Raw genomic sequence first — 20,098 nt, forward strand, 5'->3', positions numbered from 1 at the left:
CAGACAGCAGTGTTTTTATTCTCTAATACAATATATTTATTAAATATAATAAATAAGCCTAATAGTAAATAAACATGACAAGCAGTTGTTTTAGTCTCTTTATTATCAACTAATACAATAAACGTGCAATAACAATAATATCCATGACACAGTGCTCTCTGACTCTTCTTCCCAATAGAGTGAGTGGTCTCACATGTCATTCTCTATAAAGGGAATAATAAATGAATTTTAAAGCAATTAGCCCTCACATGCGAGAAGAAAAAAAGCCATGCAAACAGTCTATTTAGAAGCGTGTTTAAAAAAAAAAAAAAAAAAAAAAAAAAAAAAAAAAAAAAAGAAGAAAGAAAGAAAGAAAGAAAGAAAAAGAAAAAAAAAAGGATGATTAGCAGTCCAGCTAACACCACTGAGGCTGACCAACCGGCAGAGCGACTTTAAACTCCTGTTTCCCACGGTGTGTGAATCCAGCCCCCAGGGCAGCACATTAAAACAACACTTTGCGAAAGTGACAGCTGGTTTACTATCGCGTACTTCTATTTTATATCGTCTGTGCTATAAAATGCACTAATCCCTCAACACACCTAGCACAAGACTATTTATAACGTTAGGTTACACAACAGACAGCGCTTTCATGATGACGAATACCGTTAGTAACCGATCATAACTGTGCCAACTGAGATGTGATCTTACTATGAACCGCAGTTATTTTTACCGATGCTCTAAGTCAGTATGTACTTATTTATTTATCTATCTATTTATTTGTTTATTTAAAAGCTTTAATTCCGTATTTAATGCCACTCAGAGTGAAAGAACGCGGTTATGCGCTTGACAAGGAGGAAACCCGACAACCTGTTGCAGCCTGCCTGTAAATTTTAAATGTCCGTCTCACTAACAACAGTAGAAAAGGACGTTTCAGTCAGACTCATCCTATTGGACAACAGCGTTGTCAATCAATTCCAGAACGCACTTTTTTTTTCTCTGGAAGGAAACTCGCAGCACAGTCATTGGTTGAATGTATTGACGACGCACGCGCATTCTGCGTCACGATTCGTTCAGGATAGCTGCAGGGTCCTTCACGTGGGCCAATTAGATGACTGCAAACACGGCGTGCTCCCGCCTGTAGTTGGATGACGCATGGGTCACGTGTTGTTTGTGCCGCGGTCCATAGAGATGTGTGTACAGAGGGAGTGAGAAACAGACTGGCAGCGCCGCTAGGATCCAGCGATAATAGACACGGGTAATGTGGTCATGTTGCAGTGGCTTGGCTTGAATTCTTGTCGCGTTGGCTGCGTTTTCCTGAGGCGGCTCAGAGGAGCGCATCATCGGGAGGAATAAATTGGAGAGCACGACTCCCCTCCCTCCCTCCTTCCCTTCCTTCCCTTCCTTCCATCCCTCCCTCTCCCCAAACAAGAATGGGGTCTCATAGCGCAACACTAAGGCGAAGATAAACTTGACCTAACGTTTACTAACCAAATGGCAAACCTTGCGAATTATCCAGAAGGCAACGCCGCCATGCTGATGCTGGAAGCGCAGCAGAGGACTGTCGGAGCTAAACAAGTTTCAAACGGCGGCCCCTCCGGCGGGGATCCCCCTTCTTCTTCCCCGCTGAACGGCGGCGGCGGCGGCGGCGCGCGCTTCCATCAACATCAGCAGGCTGCGGTGCCAAACACACACACACATCATCAACCGCAGGACCAACACCAACAACAACAACATTTTGATCACGAAAACTATCAACAGTCTCCCGCGCGAAAAAGCCTCTTGTCTTCTCTTAAACCAGCACATGAGGACTCCGCTGCTTCTGCTGCTACGAGCCACACACAGCCTACCTCATCTGTTAACACCGGCGCCGCTTCTGCAGACGGGCTGGACGACATTAGGAAGTGCGGTTACCTGAGAAAGCAGAAACACGGCCATAAGAGGTTTTTCGTCTTACGCTCGGCGAGCCGTTCAGGACCGAGCCGATTGGAGTACTATGACAGTGAGAAGAAGTTCCGTAGCAGCCATCGTTCTGCCGCCGCCTCCTCTACCGGTGCTACCGGTGCTGCTGCTGCTGCGAGCGCTTCTCCTCCCAAACGCGTGATTTATCTCTATCAGTGTTTCACTGTAAACAAAAGGGCGGATTCAAAGAACAAACACCTCATAGCTCTCTATACCAAGGACGAATACTTTGCAATTGTGGCCGAAAATGAGCAAGAGCAAGAGGACTGGTACATAGCGCTCAGCGACCTGATGAGTGAAGGCAAAAAAGGCCACACGGAGGCCGACGAGCTCGACGACGGCTACGGTACAGTAACGCCAGGCACCGTCTTCAAAGAGGTCTGGCAGGTAAACGTGAAACCTAAGGGCCTGGGGCAGACTAAGAATCTCACGGGTGTGTACAGGCTGTGCCTCTCTACTAAAACCATCCACCTAGTAAAACTGAATTCTGAGACGCCGTGTGTAAACTTGCAGCTGATGAACATCAGACGCTGTGGCCACTCGGAGAGCTTCTTCTTTATAGAGGTTGGGCGTTCCTCTTCAATCGGTCCTGGCGAGTTATGGATGCAGGTGGACGATTCTGTGGTGGCTCAGAGTATGCATGAGACCATTTTAGATACCATGAAGGCTCTAAAGGCCTACGCCGAGTTCAGGCCGAGGAGTAAAAGTCAATCGTCAGGTTCTAACCCTATGGCTTTCATGACCACACGTCGCCACCTGGGAAACCTGCCACCCAGCCAGACAGGACTGCAAAGGCGATCTCGGGCTGAGTCTGTGGTTGGCACGCCACCTAGCAGTAAGAGCAGTGGTGCGAGTGGATACAGGTTTCGTACCTCTAGTGAAGGTGAGGGCACCATGAACCGCCCGTTTCGGTCAGTCACAGGCAGCCTGATCCACCTCAATACAGCACGTGCCAATTTGGGTAGACAGGAGAGCAGTGGTGGGACGGGGAGCCGATATGTACGAGCCCCGCCAGGTGCCACCTACCATGCACGATCTGCCTCACTTCCAGTGTCTCATTTCCCCTCCACCACTAGTCCCGTCAGTATGTCCAGTAGCAGCGGCCATGGGTCTGTCACCGACACCAACACACGGCCTTCCAGCGCTTCCATCTGTGGTTCTCCCAGTGATGGAGGCTTCAACTCTTCTGATGAATACGGCTCCAGTCCTGGAGACTTTCGCTACTTCAGAGTACGCAGTAACACACCTGACTCACTGAGCAACACACCACCCATCCGGGAGGAGCACTGTCTCAGTGACTACATGGCTATGGGCTGGAGCCGAGATATGTTCGGTGGGAGTGCCGGGGAGGCTTCCCGTGATGAAACTGCTGATGAAGATTCACGGTCATTTAGGAGGCGCACTCCTTCCTTTTCCAGACAGGTGGGAGCTGGGAGTGCAGGTGGAGTAGCTGTTTACCAGAAGATGACCCAGACCAACTTCTCGCTGGACGAGGCTGTAGCTGAGGGAAGCTTTCTGGGCAGCAATGGCCAGCTTGCCTCCATCTCTTCATCACTTCGTTCTGATTACAGCTCCAGCTCTGAACACAGCCAGGACAACCCCCCTGCATTACGTGCTGCTGACTCTTTTAAAGATGATGGATACATGCCCATGATGGCTGGTGTGGTGCCCTCTGCACGAGACCCAGATTACATGCCTATGCAACCCAGTCCTCTTGTCTGTGCCTCCCCACACATTCAGAGTGTGGCCTCACCTCCCTCTCAGCACATGGACTCACAAGGCTACATGATGATGCTCCCAAGTGGGAATGGGGGAGCAGACACCCCAACGCCAGCCAGCCCTCACATTAGTGGCAGGGGCCTTAGTCAGAGAGGTAATGAGCATCCTGAAAATGGAGAATACATGGATATGTCTCAGAGCAGGCCCATGGCAGGCAGACGAAAATTCTCTAATGACACTTACTACACACTGAGCGCTCCTGAGATACCCAAATCCCACAGCTCATATTTCTCCCTACCACGTTCATACAAAACCCCAGCAAAACATCGGCGTGAGCATGATGAATATGTTCCCATGAGTTCACCTGCCAAACCTGTCTACATCTCTCCGAGCACCACACCTGAGCATAATGGCTGTAGCGATATGGATTGCCATTCTGCACGTCCAAGCCGCCTCCCCCTTAGCCAACGCAATATTCATGGGTCTTTACAGGCACGTGAGACAGTGGAATGTCCCTCCAGTCCTGGAGAGTACATTAACATTGAGTTTGGTGACCAGGCCACCTACTCGCTCACTATGGAGGACACTCTCACCAGCCAAAGCACCCACCGGCAGGACCGGCACTCTCCCCTTCCCCAGGATTATATGAGTGTGGAGGTGGATGGCCTTCCACCCAAAAGTCAGTCCTCACGCTCATCACTGGTGGCCCCTTGGAACCCCCCTACTTATATTCGTACCAAAGGTGGTGGACTCACATTGGGACCGTCAGATGACTACACAGAGATGAGCAGTGATCGACGTGAGGAGCGTAAAAGCCCCACAACTATGCTGCAACACCTTAGTGTTTGTGAGCAGAGGTATCCAAGCTCTAGCACACCTGTTGAGCCGAAGGTCATCCGTGCAGACCCCCAGGGCAGGCGGAGACACAGCTCGGAGACTTTCAACACATCTACGGAAGTGACGGGAGCGAATGGCCTGGACAATAGTGCCTCAGTGCCTAGCGCTGTTCCTCAGGTGGGGGATAATAAGTGGCAGAGCTCATCATCCTTCGACAGCACATGGATGTGTGTGGAGAACAAAGCAGCAGGTGACAACGAGGAAGCACCGGGCGTCTCCTCAGACCGAGCTGAAGCAAGTGCCTCTTCTGTGAGAACCAGAAGGACTCTATCTGTGGAACACCAAAATGGCCTCAACTACATTGCCCTGGATCTGAGAGAGGACGAAGGGACTGAGAGTGCCAGCGCTGAACCCCAAATGCCGGCCTCTGGCGTGCTCCTCCCAGAAAACGGGGACTACGCCAGCATAGATTTCAGTAAATCTGAGCGGATCACTGCAACTTCTAAAGGTGAGCATGTAACCTTGTAGGCCTTGTTTTCATTGTCATTTCATTACATTTAGTCATTTATTTTTCCATGGGGTTGTGTACATCACCTTTTTCCACCTGTTGCATGTTTTTTTAAACCACAGTACACAGTACACAGTACACAGTACAAGTCTATGTCTTTTATTAATATTCCATAAGTTGTGCTCTAACTATTGTGGTAAGCACATCAGTCACATAACCTCATTTTCAACCTGCTCCCTTGGGAGATGTGTGTGTGTGTGTGTGTGTGTGTGTGTTTGTGTGGAGGCAGAGCCTCTTACTCCTGCTGCTGTTTATCCATTAGTGCGAGTCTACTGCGTAACCGTAACCGCACAGGAAAGTCTAGTAAACATATATGTAGTAAAGAGCTGCAGTAAAGCTCGAAGGCCTGTTAAGATATTGAATGCTAAAAGGTCAAAGGCCCTGTGTTACTGTAGCGTGTGATGATGTCTAGAGAACGTGTTTGTGTTAGTTATGGAGACCTCTTTCCACTCGCTGGAGATGACACAGCAGGGTCTGTTTCAGTCGCTGCGTGGATCTTTGAGCTCCAGATATTTGTTGCATGGACAGAAATCAATGTAGAGTTTGTTATTGAGTCCAGAATTATATTGAACAAAGAATTTTTTCTAAAATGCTCATATTGTGGTCACACAAAACTGACTGCCAATGCTGTTGTCCTCTGTAGTATTACTTGTCTTTTCCTAATTTTATTTGTCTTTCTATCGCACTTGTGTCTAGATCTTCCTGGGTCGGTTTGGTGCTTGGTAGAAAAATATTGTGAGTGTGTGTGTGTGAGGGAGGGAGAGAGAGAGAGAGAAATAAAGTGAGGGGAGAGTGAGTCAGTGTTCTCAGCGAGCCCTGGCTGACTCATTTGTTTATCATATAGTTGAAGTAGAGATGAGAGAATGAGGGAAAGAGGAAAAGACAGGGAGAGGCAGCACCTGTGTGAGAGTGTGAAGTTGGAAGGGTGTGTGTCTCTCTCTCTCTCTCTCTCTCTCTCTCTCTCTCTCTCTCTCTCTCTCTCTCTCTCTCACTCTCTCTGTGTGTGTTAGGTCTAGGGGAGAAAATCATGAACTGTCAATAAGCACATAAACCTTGAACTCTCTGTGATCTGCTAAAGTTCAGCTGTTCTCTCTTCCTGTCGCACCCCCTCACCAGGTGTGGGGTCTGTTTGTAGAGCATGTATGCGCATGTTTTGCTGACGAGTACTCTGCTTTTCTTTGATGTCGTCTAATTGGCCTAGCATGTTGTGGCACACGTTTTTACAGGAAACACCTAAGTGCTGAGAACTGTTACAGTTGTGCTTACGGTCATGTTGCACTTACACCTGGATAGCACAAGCTCCTCGAGGCACATTCTAGCATACGGATTGTTAACCACTCAAATGGAACTCATTGCGTTATCAGGCATGCCCTGACCACATGTCTGATTCTCTTCATACTTTGTTGTGTTTCTGTGGCATTTGGCCACCGCTGCAGTGTTTTTGGCAATAGCAGTGTGACGGCCCACCTGGGTTTTGGAGATGTGCCCTCTTTGTGGTGTTGGAATGTAAATTAGCAAGCGCATAGCTACACTGAAATGTGCCTTGCTTTTCACTGCTGGCTCTCGGGCATGGCTTTTCAAACAGCCCGAGGTAAACAGGACAGGTCAGTGTGTTCACTCTGGAGTGGAGGCTTCTTTTTATGGCGGTGAAAAAGGATAGAAACAAGCTATTTTTGTCTCTGGTGATCTACCCAAGGCAGATTTATCGAGCAGCTCGGGGTTTTTTGACAGCGAGCTTATGCGCTTGTTTGGGGTTGTGCGAGGCACCACGACAGGCCACTGAGAGGGCCACGGGCACAGATGAGTAATCAGGAAGATCAAGGAGGAAGGTGTATTGACCGTGCTGTTAAATGTGAGACATTTGGCATTAACAGTCCTATTTGTGTTAGAGTATGAATGCCCTATGAGACATGAGCCATATTAAACAAACGCAAGTAATTTTGGAATGCCTGGAACTGCCAGGGTAGTGATTTGTGCTACAATAGAAGCCTGGGTTTGACTTGGCAGGTGGCACGACAGGTTGTGTATCTGTTTTTGACAATTCCAGGTTAATAAACGGGTAAAGTCAAGCCATTCTCTTTATTTAGGTAACTTGTAGAAGATTTGCTGGAGCTACATTTTTGCACAGAAGCCCCATGACTCTTCTGTACATCACACAATGTACCTCTCACCTACATGACTAAAACTGCTACCAAGGATTTTATTTCTTCACCTTCGGACACTGATTTACCTGTCGAGTTACAGTTTGTGCAATGCTCCTGTCAGCACTTTCGGGCTGAAAACATCTCAGTCTCATGTGACGTACATTGCTCTAACTGCATTTCCAGCAAGGCGTCCACCCACGCAGCCACGCTTTGGTTGGCTGACCAATAGACGTGGAGTGTGGAGATTCCTTGTGGGTTTTTTTTCCCCCCTTCTTTCGCCACCAGTGTCTGTGAAGTCCCAAAAGTATGCTAACCTGGAATTTACTGATGTATTAAGTGTTCTTACATTCCTAGAGAAGTGGTTGTGGAACATAGCAGGGTCTGTAGTGAATTCTAGACTTTTGTTTGTCATTGCTCATGTTTAATGGTGTTTTTTAGTCACACACTGAAACTTTGACCTACTCACTTTACATGCATGCACACCCCTCCTTAAAGAAACCTTGACCCCATGTTTGTGTGTAGTGATTAGTGAATCAGTGACAGTTTAGGTCTACTCATTACGCACACACATGAGTGTGCATGTCAGAACTCACAGATCTGTCATTTAAAGTGTGTTACCAAAAGGCATACTGAAGTGCACACTTAACCCAGCAAGATAAACTAGGCTGTGTGTGTGTGTGTGTGTGTGTGTGTGTGTGTGTGTGTGTGTGTGTGTGTGTGTGTGTGTGTGTGTGTACTCCATGGCAGTGTTTTTTCACTTGTAAGGCCCCAAATTAGGTTTAAGGAATGACAGGAACACCTTGGTCCAGAACACTGCATGCTGTGCTTGTGGGTGCTATGCATATGCAGGTGCACGTGTATGCGTGCACACACACACACACTTTAACAAAATTTTAAATTATTTATTTAAAATGTCTCATGCTAATATTCATGTCACGGTTTGTACTTAGTAACCCTTTGTGTACACTTTTATGTATTTATTTTTTTGCCTGTCTAAAAGAGCAGTGCATTAGAAATACGTGTAAGTGTCAGGTACACACACTCTATGCTGCTTTGTTGTGTCAGGGAATGTGATGGAGGTAGTATGTCATTAGGATCAAGTTATATTCTAACTAAGCTCTATAGATTACATATACATTATATTATGTACTGATGATAATGGTAATGAATCTCTATTGGTCACATATACATTACAGCACAGTGATTGCATATCCCAGCATGTTAGGAGGTTGTGGTCAGACTGCAGTCAGCCTTGATACAGCACCCCTGGAGCAGAGAGGGTTAAGGGCCTTGCTCAAGGGCCCAACAGTAGCAGCTTGGCAGTGCTAGGGCTTGAACCCCTGACCTTCTGATCATTAGCCCAGAGCCTTAACCATCAAACCACCACTGTCCTTATGTTTCTTAATATGGTAGAATCAGGACCAATTCTTCCTGTGTTAAAGAATGCACTAAAACATTCTACCCTAATCTCTTTCTACATGATCTCTGGCATATATGTGATTACCATGGACAAGAATTTCAACATGTTTGCCTGTACTGAGAAAAGAACAGAAAATCCTTTATTTAAAATCAAAATATACATTAGTAAAAACAAGCTAATAACTTACAAGGTATGGATTAAAAAAACAACAACAACAACAAAAAACCCAGTAATGCAGTATGTGAATTAGTCCACTCATAATGGTAACTGATGGTGCTTGTTTTCCAAGACAAAGCTGCATCTCATCTTGTGTGTTTTGACATAAGCCTTTCAGAATTTCATGAATGTGTTGTGAAGGTAACCTTCAAATAAAATGCTAAAGAAAAGCTCATGTCATAGTTCACAGGACAAATTATACAGAAGTTTAATTCAAAGCCATCTTTTTCTGACTAGGCTCACTCACTTTCAGTAACTGCTTTATCCTGGTCTGGAGCCTGTCACAGGAACTCTGGGCATGAAGCGTTCGACAAAAATACATGCTTTGCATGATGCCTCAACGACTTCCCTTGGACTTTCATTTTAAGCAAGCTTTGAGTCAACAGGATTTTACTTCTCTTCACAGAAGAGGAAGATGTGTTATAATGATTGGCCATTGTAATCACGCTTTTGCTCTTGACGTAACCACACCAGCACTGTTAGTGCTTCTGCCTTTCAATGGTACTGGCTAATTGACTAGTTTAATTGTTTGGCTTCGTTAACAACAAAGATTAGATTTCTCTTTGCGTTTTCTGTTTAGGTTGGTGATGTTTTAAATCCCCTTGTATTTATTTAGCGAACAAGGCAATGAGTATGTCTCAGTTAGCACCCTAGTTCAGTAGACAAGGCACTGATCAGGGAGTCGGCCATTTTAAAGGCTCTCTCAACCAGTGTCAAAAAAATTCCACAATGCTTCGCAAAAAGCAGAGAGCGTCAATGCTCACTATGTTCCCTTACTGCAAATGACATCATGTTTTCTGAAGCCTCTCAGCCAGCTTCGTCTACAAGTAAGTAGGTTGTTATCGTTGTTGTAGCTCTCAAATGATTATCAAGTTATTGAGTTTTAACTTTATTTTACATTATATATACATTTTTTTTTTTTTTTTTTGAGTCTAACGACTTTTAAATGTTTATATGACATAAAACAAATATTTTTATGTTTTCAATTTTGCCGACGTTTTACAACACAAGTACGTAATCATTATCAGTGTCCCAATGTGTAGAGCCAGGGTCCTTCCTAGTGCCCCAACTCATTCATGTACACGACATACTGATTTACAAGCTAGGGAGTTGATCGAGACCCAAATTTTTCTACCACAAATCTGTCCTCCATTTTTGTATGTGTGCCTAAAGCTGTAACCTGATTGGCTGGGTGACTTTTATAAAGTGGCCACTTTATGTAGGATTAAATGTTTTAAAACAGATTCTCAACCTTTTGTAACTACAGCCCGCCTCCCCACTCACTCACCAGCATGCAGTGAAAATTTGCAAGTGGACTTGTAGAGATGATTCCAAGCGGGACACGAAAAGCACTCACCTGTCTGTGGCGCACCTGGTCCGCGTCATGTTCTGGGAGGACATTTGCACGGTCAGTGTGGGCTAGTAGTAAGTTGCGCAGTCAGTTCAGGACTTCTAGGAATGTCTAATTCTTTTCAGTAAGTGTGTTAAATCCCAGCAGCTTTGCCTGCTCTGACACTACAGAGCCCAGGCTGAACAGCTGCCTACTGTTTATCACTCCACCTCAATGATTTTCTAGCATTACATGCCTGTATTCCTCTTCATTTCTAAATTTTTTAAAATAAGTTGTCAAGTATAGAGATGAATAAGTCACCACAATTTAGGTACAACCTAAACTGTTCAAGTTAAAATCATGTGAACCAAGAGCTCATGAACTAATACACTGGAGTAAATGAAACTCTGTTATCTATTAGCGTCCATAATGGCCATCAGGGAAACACAGAAGGAAAATGATTGAAAAAGAACTTTAGCTAAGCTCGATATCGCAGTTAAAATGTGATCTTTATTAAATGTGTGGTTCCACCCCAGGCTTATCTAAGATATAAAGTTGCATATTTATACTCTAGCAAGGCTGTGAATACTGGAAATCGAGACCTATTAGGGAAGGTGGTAAGAGCTGGAGAGAAGACGATGGATCAGTATGAGAGACCTTCAGTTCAGACAGTCGAGTGTGTTACTGGAGTTAATTGTGTTGCGCTAAAGCGTCGAACTAGCTCTCTTGACCGGGTGTGATCTTAGTTACTTGAGATTTAGAGGACTACACCCATCATCCTGCTATAGGATTAAAAGGGATGAATTGGACACCTGGACATTTTTGTGTACATGTGTGTACATGATTTCTGACCTAGTCACCTGATCTAGTTTGTCTAACGAACCCCCCCCGTAATAAAACTCTGTTCTTGTGCGTTTTTGTTATATTTTATTTCATTGACATTCAACCCTTTGAGCTTTTGTTTAAATGAGGGTCTGTCTGACCTTCATCTTGGGACAGGGATAGTGGGATAGTGTCAATGGGGACAGGGGTAACCCCAATACTTTTGGGTGGAAAAGTATCTCCTTAAAATAGGTTCTGATGTGGAGCCTGCGTGGCAGGAGTGTGGTCACTGTTCCACTTATGGATCCAGGCTATTGTGGATATTGCACTATGCTATACTTGTCAGGTTTGTTGGGGCTATGCAGAGACGCACTGAAAGGCAGGGTTTAGCATGTGAGTGGTGACGTAGGACTTCAGAACCACCCCCCCACCCCTTCCCAACCCCCCTCCACACACCCCATCATCCACTTTTAAAATGGTTTATGAGGATGTGGGATTGGGTTTTGGTTACGCTGCTGCAGTGGTTGCATCATAGCACAGAGCGAATGACTCGGACCACAAATATCTCTTGAGTTTCTTCCCATTAACCATGGACTCGTATTACACTTCACAGTTTCAGAATGATTGCTTTCATCCTGCACTTTAATATTTTCGTAATGCTGTATGAAACTACCTGCAGTCATCACAGTTGGACGTCCCTTTAGTGTCATCATGCATCATGGTTTCTATTGTACAGACTATGGGACTGCCTCTAAATTTTAAGCAGTAGTTGTCTTTGTAAGGTGTACTGATATGCTGTCTATTCATATGACCACTCAAATTTAATATAGTGATATGTTTATAGTGTCCATGATAGTATTATTCTGTGTTGACTAATTTATGCAGTACATTTGCATAACCATTTCTGGCACCTCCATCCTTACTGTTATAAAGCATGCTGGCACTGAAGCGCATACTCAATAATAACATTGTGTTACTGGCATAAATGCCAAAACTCTCAGAACAGGTCAGGTTCACTAGGCCATGTCTGTCATGTTAGCCGCTCCTTACATAACCTTTGGTCATGTTGTTTTCCTGATTGCCAGGGCCGTGTGCCAGGAGGAACTCATGGCCCTGTGGTGCGTCAGTGAAGCTGATCATCACTCGCACAGTGCACTAGCAGCATTTCTCCTGCTCCAAGCCGTCACGGGCCTGAGCGCTCAAAAAATCACTCGCATTGTGTCCTTGTTGCCTTTGTTTGGTCAGACAAAACCTTTTATCAAAAGCATCGATTGTTCACACTGGGGTCAAACCAGGCTAGCACATGACCCCACTGCCTAGCTGGGAAAGCGAGGGAGGGGTAGAGTCGGTGAAATTGGATGAAATGAGATCAGCAGTTCTGTTTCATTATTAAAAAAAAAGTCTGCTGCCTTTTCAATGCTACAATGAGCTTCAATTGTTGAACCTTTAATACCTTTATGTAAGCGTTCTGTTGCGAGTTTATTGTTTTGGGTTTTTTTTTTTTTTTTACTTTACAGAGATGTCTAACTACCTTTCCTGTGTAGCGACTGATGAAATGCATGACACCTCGTGACTTTGTCACAGTTGCCATGACAATTTAAATATTTTTTTTTTGCATACTTTGTCAAATGAGCATGATGATAAATTTGGTGTTAAACACTGAGAACATCATAACCTCACATTCTGAATGAATGCTTTTTAGTGACACCTGCACACGATGCAAATCTCTGATTGTGCTCTTCGCACCTTTTGCTGCTTCATCTGCATGCTGCTAGTCGGGCTTGCCTATTGAGGGACATGTCTGGCCTGTCGTATGAATCACGTGTGTGAACCGATTCTTTTTAACGAATCGGTTGGCCAGTTCAAAAGTCCATCTGAATCTGAACTTGCGTGGCTTCGGCACAGGGTTTGTGATCTTAGTTTATGAATTCCTTAATCTCATAAAGATTGAAGAGCGCTGCTCTAAGTAATTGAATTGGCTTGGCTTTCTTTTTAATGCTGTGTGTACATTCCTCTTTGCCTGGTGGCTCCCGTGTGCTGAGCCATGATAGTGATGTCATTTGAGTCGACTCTCAGGCGAACATCGAAATTGACTCCATTATATGAGCTGCTAGGCAATGCAGTTATTCTTGCAGTGTAATTTAATCAAAATGCTTCCACAGAAAGCTCTTTTCAACATCCGATCTGTTCATTAATGCGAATGGTGAGGCGTGCATTTAACCTTCAGCTCTCTGTGTGCGCGTCACACTGCCGCACAACTTGCTTAAGATGTAGGCTATTCAAGCATTTTGGGGAAGATATCATTAATCAGGATTAAACGTATAGGTGGAAAGGAATCTTTGTAATGAAGCACTGATACAGCAGACATAATACAAGAATTCATACAGTATATGGTAATGTACATTTGTAGTGCCTTACTGATTTTATATAATGCTTTTATAATGATTTTATAAAATGCAAGGCAAAGTAGCACTTATGTTCATTAGAAAGTCAAGTAACATTTCATCAGACAATATCAGCCATAGTTAGGCAAAGAAGAAAATCCCTGGTTAAAATACTTCAAACTTTGTCTGGTTTAGAAAAAAAAAAATGTCAGTGTGCTGTTTGGGAGCTGAACGAGTTGGCTTTTATCTTTTACCTGAACCAAATGATCTGACTTACTGAAAGTATGATCATTCCCATCACTAGAGGTCTTGAGTAGTAAAATCAAAACTGAGCCAAACCGAGCCAAAAATGCACACAGGACCGGTGGAAGCCATAAATGACACAGCTGACTCAAGTCAGTGAACTGAATGTCATTGTTGTTTCCAAGGAACAGGAAACTGGAAACCGACCAGTGAATGTGCCGCTTCCAATATCCATGGTAAAGGTTCTTGATGAACTCGCTGACTCGAATGTCATCACTTAACTCGCTCACTGAGTCTGAACAAATTGGTCAAAAGGGTTCTGTCATGTTTGACCGAAAGTCCACTGAAAAGTGCACCCACAAGCTGATCCCATAAACCACTGTGATGCTAGGCTACGAGAACTGTAAAGGATTTGTAACTGTGCTAAACTAATAGGCTTTATTAACTTATGACCGATATAAAATATACACTAACTGGTCACTTTAAAAGGAACACTTGTACCCCTGGTTCGTTAATGTAATTATGCAACTAGCCATTCATATGGGAGCAGCGCAATGTATAAAATCATACAGATACAGATCAAGAGCTTTAGTTAATGTTTATATCAAGTATCACCGGAGGGGAGTGAAATCTGATGTCAGTGACTTTGACCATGGCATGGTTGTTGATGCCAGACTTGCTGTTTGGAGTATTTCAGAAATTGCTGAGCTGATGGGTTTATCAAAGGCGAAAACAAAAAACAAACTGTGAGCGTCCCTTGGTCTTTTTCCACTCTTCAGCGATCCAGGTTCAGTGAACCTGAGTGCACTGTAGCCCCAGATTCCTGTTCTTAGCTGACAGGAGTGGTACCCAGTATGGGTCTGCTGTTTTAGCGTGTCCACCTCAAGGTTCAATGTGTATGATTTGAAACAGTCTGGCTATTCTCCTCTGACCTTTATCAACAAGGCGTTTCAATGATTAATTCATGCCATCATCGCTGCTTCTCCTTTCTGGCATCCACCTAGAATGCTTGAGTGTGTCGCACTTGGTGCAGTGTTTTTATTTACTATATTTCTTATAACAGTCTTCAACTGCTCAGTTTTGGCAAGCCTGTACCCATGATGACCTCGGATTCCTGTTCTTGACTGACAGGAGTGGAACCTGATGTGGTCTTCTGCTGTTGTAGCTCAGCCACCTCAGTTTTTATTGTGTTGTGCACGCTGAGCTGCTTTTCTGCTCACCACAGTTGTAAAGTGTGCTTATTTGAGTTACGATAGATTTCCTGTCAGCTCAGACCAGTCTGATCTTTCTCTGGTGATCTCTGTCATCAACAAAGTGTTTCAGCCTGCAGATCCTCTGTTCACAGGATGCTTTTTGTTTTTGTTTTTTTCCACCATTCTGTAAACTCTAGAGACTGTTGTGTGTGAAATTACCAGGAGATTAGCAGTTTCTGAAATATTCAAACCAGCCCACCTGGCACCAACAACCAAGTCACAGACATAGTATTTTTCCCCATTCTGATGTTGGGTGTGAACATTCAGTGAAGATCTTGACCTATATCTGCATGATTTTATGCATTATGCTCCTGCCACATGACTGGTTGATTTAAATTACTGCTTAAATGAGCAGGTGTACAGGTGTTCCTAATAAAGTGGATGGTGTGTGTAGTGTACATTTGATCCAATAAACCTTGAGGTGTTTCGTAACGAGTGTTTTTTAGTTGTCTTTTAAAATGATGATGATGATGATGATGATGATAATAATAATAATAATAATAATAATAATAATAATAATAATAATAATAATAATAATAATAATAATAATTCTATCAAAGATTGTGATACTAAACACAGTATTGGTCCCAAAGTACACATTTTCATACTGTGATAAACCGTAATATGCTACAAACACCCTAATGACCCTAATGTTCCTGCACTAAACCCTGCTCTTCTCTCTCTCTTGTCTTTTTTTTCCTTTGGATCTAGAGTAAAGAAGAGCAACGTGGCTGCTTTTTGGAGAATGGAGGAGCCATCGAGCCACTTTCGGCCCGTCGCACACCCTGCAGGAACGACCCCAGGGACCTCCACTTTTGTTTTGTTTTCTCGTCATGTCCTTGCTTTAAATTTCGCATCTTTAGGAGCGCGTTATCTTTTGGGTTGGTGTTGTTTGAAGTCAGCGCTTTAATATTTTGATTGTTATTTTAATGTTTTGCTTTTTAATTGTTCATAAAAGGGATTGGCTCACTGACATGCAGAGATCCTAATACTATTGTCAGCAGTCTCATCTACATAGGTACACGGCGTTTACTGATTAAAATGCGTTCGTTTTCAGATTTCAGGTGCATTTCTTACGAGTTTTAGTATTATTATTATTTGTTTTTTTTTTGCTGGGCAGACACACTGTACGCACAGGTACGCATTGTTCAGGGGTTCATCTGTGAGAGACCTTTTACAATTTAGCTTTTTACTGCATCTGTACGTTTACAAGTGTTCTTCCCACAACATGCGTGTTTTGCTTGAAAAGAAGTCCTCCACACAAGCTATCTGTGCAAATCCCATAATCCCGCTGGCTGTAACGCACTCTGACGTGCTATTAAGCTGTGTCGACCCTACGCTGGGCCCCAGGTGCAACGTGCTGTACATTCTTCGTGTGTGACCGAGACCAACTGTACTCTCGCAGTCCTCCACTCCCCCTTTCCTCTCTTCCTTGGTAGGGAGCACACTGCCTCTTTTCCTCACTACCAAATATGCAGGATTGACAGAAGGGGAGGAGCTGGGCGGGGGAAAAAAAAAGAGGAAGCGTCTATTCTGGGACTAAACAAAATGCCAGATGAGATCTGCTCCAGTCTCGGAGCACTCACAGGGCCAGCGTAGGGTCACGGATAGCGTTACTATAACTGACATGACTGAAAGTAACTCATGAGAGTTCCTCGTACAAGGAACTCCTAACTAAACGAGGCTCACACTAATTATGATCTTAACAGCAACTAGGCAACGTCATGTTCAAATGAAATCGTCCCAGCATTAGTACACAAAGCTCTAATCGGTACGCTGTTCTTATGAACACACCCAAAGATAGAATACGAACAGAAACATTAAGCCTTCTGAGAGAAAAGCAGATTTTTTTTAAATTTTATTAGCCAGCAGTTTATCGTTTTTGTCTTCTTCTCAGTATTGTACACATGCTTTGAGTGAGTGCCCCAGCGAAACACTGTGGCACCGGATTCAAGCTCAATCTTTGCCTTACTGTTGTAATTTATTGTAGTCTGTGTCAAACTTTTTTATGAAAGAAAACTATAGAGAGCAGGTGTGAAACAAAATAAAAGACAGACATGGTACTTTATCTTTATCTCCAGCTTGAGATTAAGATGTTTTGGCTTGTTGGGTACAAGAAATCACGTCGTCGTCGTCCCCTTATTTCGGTACATTTGATATAAACAAACCAAATGTGAAACATTTCATTTGATGCTTGTACTGAAAATCAAAACGAGAAAAATAGAGATATTTTCATGGTATGTTGTAAAATTGTTGGTACTGAAAGTTCAAAATGTGAATGTAACCTCTTAAAACTCAAGTCCTTCGATATTTCACTCCCTTCTGGTCAAGGGATCTTTCCTCTCTTCCCCGTATTTTGTATCAGATTCGTGTCTTAGGAAGCACAGGCCACAGCGGCGGACTGTCATTCAAAGAAAACAGGGCATGTTTAAACTAGCTCTTCATTTTTGTAAGATAAAAAGAAGCGTAATAGAAATGTTGTGGCATGAACACTGCTTTCGATTTCTTCAGTTTCTTCAGTTTAGATACAGTAATCTGTGTTATACAAACCTTCATGACTGAAAGAGCTACTTCGGCACTATTTTTAAAAACCTGCCTCAAAACAATGTTGGGTACGTTGGAAAAGATCCGGCAAAAGCTGCTGTTTGTTTTTGTTTGTTTGACCGAATATTTTGTTGTACTGTGTCGCAATTTCAGGGTTGCTTTTTTTGTTTTTGTTTGTTTGGTTTTTTTTGGTTGAGAAATTTCAATCCAAATAGCCAGTGTTTCAAATGCCGAATGACAATATACACAGATGCACAGTGGTGCGTCGTTAATTTGCAAGTTCATTTGAAGTTTTCTTTTATTTAGGATCTAGTGTAAAGTTTTGATCTCCTTGGAATTGTATGGAATTTGGATATTTTTCTGAATCTCAAAGTTTGGGGAAAGTCTTGCTTTTCCCGCAGAGTGATGAGGCATTTTTGCAGTTTTGTAAAATGTATTTTGTTACAGTTGTATTTTTATTTTGCTGCTGTGTTTAAAAAAGGAATTTTTTTAAAAAAGGAAGAAAAAAAAAAGAGGGAAACATTAGGGCGATCGTGATCTTGGTGATTAGCGTAATGACAGCTGTCGTGGGATCTGCTTTTGGTTAATGAAATTTGAATGCTTTTGCTGGCAGAGTTGCGTTCAGATCTAGAGGTTTAAAACCTCCTGTGTTTTATTTTATTCCTTATTTTTTGCTCATAGAGTCTGAAAGGGAAAAAGAAAAAAAAACATATATTAACAACCATTCATGGCTGTGTCCACTGTACATACTGTTGTTTTATTTCATGTTCAACACCCCCCCCCAAATCCCCTCACCCCCAACCCCCGTCTTTTTTCTCTGGCTGGAAAAGGAGAGTGGTCGCAGATTTTGGAGCGTTACATAGTGTTTATATTTATCAGACATTTTGCTTTGAATAGAGCTATTGCAATAAAAATGTGGTAATGTAACATGTGGCTCTGCAGACTCTTTTTTGTGTTCTTACTGTGTGTGAGTGTTAAGACTAGGATTGCTACCCTAACTCTAGCGGGGTAGAAACTAAACTGAAATCAATTCGTGGAAGTTATACTAACAGCAAAGGGCAACTAAATCTGGAATGAGATGTTCAAAAAGCACATATGAGTGTTACGTTCAGGTGACCACATACTTTTGGCCACATACGTTCACCATCCACTTGCTACAGGTCAAGTGCTTCAGGTAATGTTCACATCAATCATGCAGAATGGGGGGAATGGTGTGATCCGATTGAACCGTGGCATGGTTGTTGGTGAGTATTATTCAGAAACTACTGATCTGAAATACGTATTTTATGTATATGTAGTTCATGTTCTAAAACTGAGTGTTTGGTACATGTATTTTTCATGTCATAAGAATGCAAACCAGATTATACACCCTTGTTTGATAACCGTTTTTGATCATTTGAGGTTATCAGATGTGCTCATGAGCTTGTCACTGTACTCGGTGTATTTGATTGTAGATAATGATGAAGGGTTATGAGGTGGATGTGATTGATAGGAAGCAGTTCTATGTTTGAAATGTCAGGAAAAGTGCCAGAAGTGATTCACACTTTTCCATTTAAGTATGTCTCATGGCCTACAATCATTTTGGCGCCACCTATTGTGTGTGTGTGTGTGTGTGTGTGTGTGTGTGTGTGTGTGTGCGCGCGCAAGGCCAAGGTCCATTTTAGGAGTAAATAACCTACGCAACGAGTGAAGTCCACCAGCAGAGCAACCAATCAGCAGGTTTTCCTTTGCTTGACCTCCTGCTCAGAGACATTTCGAGTTGTTCAGTAACAGCAGCAGATGAATTAACAGTTTGCAGCAGCAAAAAAAAAAGTAAAGAGGCCATATTAAAACATCTAGAGAAGAAACTGCACATATACAATAATATAATGCAGGTTTTAAAAAGACGCTGTGGTTCGTTCAACATCAGGAAGCTGCATGTGTGAATCCCACATATAGACCACCTGCACTGAACCTGTGTAGGTTCTGTGGTGTTGTGGTAAATGCTGTTTACCACTTAATCGACTTGTACTGCTCATTTGCTTGACTTTCTCTAGTAAATACATTCTCAATTCTGAATTCTCAAGTCTGATTGGTCAGAATGTGTTGATTCATTTTCTATAACATCAGCTCTGACAGTAGTACTGTCGGGCAAATTACAGGTTAATATTAATGCACTCGTTTTAATACAGTACTGTTTCTATAGTAACAGCAAATTCACAGGGGATTGTATGATGGACGCGTCACATAATCTAAGCCTAATAAATGAACTGGGGAACAAAGTGCTGTTATTTACAAAGAGCAAGATATAATTGTTGATGTGGTGAAATTTTCTGTGAGGAGACACTGACCATTTATGGAAGACGTCTCCAGTGTCAGGCCTTCACAGTCAGTATGATTTTCGGCACAGGATGGAGGACTTTACACTTTACACGGCTTTTTTTCTTTTCACTTCAAGACAGGAAAAAAACACAGGCTGGTGATGGATTAGTAGTTATAGCATAAATGATATCACAAACTAACTTGTCTTGCATACATTCAATGGCATTCATTGTAGCTAAATGGATAAAATGTGTAACATTCATCACCCATCCATCCATCCATTTACCGCTTATCCGACACAGGCTTGCGGAGAGCCTGGAGCCTATCTTAGGGAACTTGGGGCAACCTGGACGAGGTACCAGTCCAGCACAGGTCACAA

At 43.2% G+C, this 20,098-nt stretch overlaps 1 protein-coding gene across 1 annotated transcript; it reads left to right on the top strand.

Annotated features, from left to right (window-relative positions):
- Nucleotides 1–1,061: 1,061 nt before the first annotated feature.
- Nucleotides 1,062–18,345, top strand: LOC108267420 (insulin receptor substrate 2-B). The gene is made up of 2 exons (XM_017471470.3): nucleotides 1,062–5,002; nucleotides 15,586–18,345. Exons 1-2 carry the CDS (start codon nucleotides 1,471–1,473, stop codon nucleotides 15,588–15,590), a joined length of 3,537 nt encoding a protein of 1,178 aa, XP_017326959.1. The 5' UTR covers nucleotides 1,062–1,470; the 3' UTR covers nucleotides 15,591–18,345.
- The last annotated feature ends 1,753 nt before the right edge of the window (nucleotides 18,346–20,098 follow it).

This window comes from Ictalurus punctatus, chromosome 7, assembly GCF_001660625.3.
Source record: "Ictalurus punctatus breed USDA103 chromosome 7, Coco_2.0, whole genome shotgun sequence".
Lineage (NCBI taxonomy): Eukaryota > Metazoa > Chordata > Actinopteri > Siluriformes > Ictaluridae > Ictalurus > Ictalurus punctatus.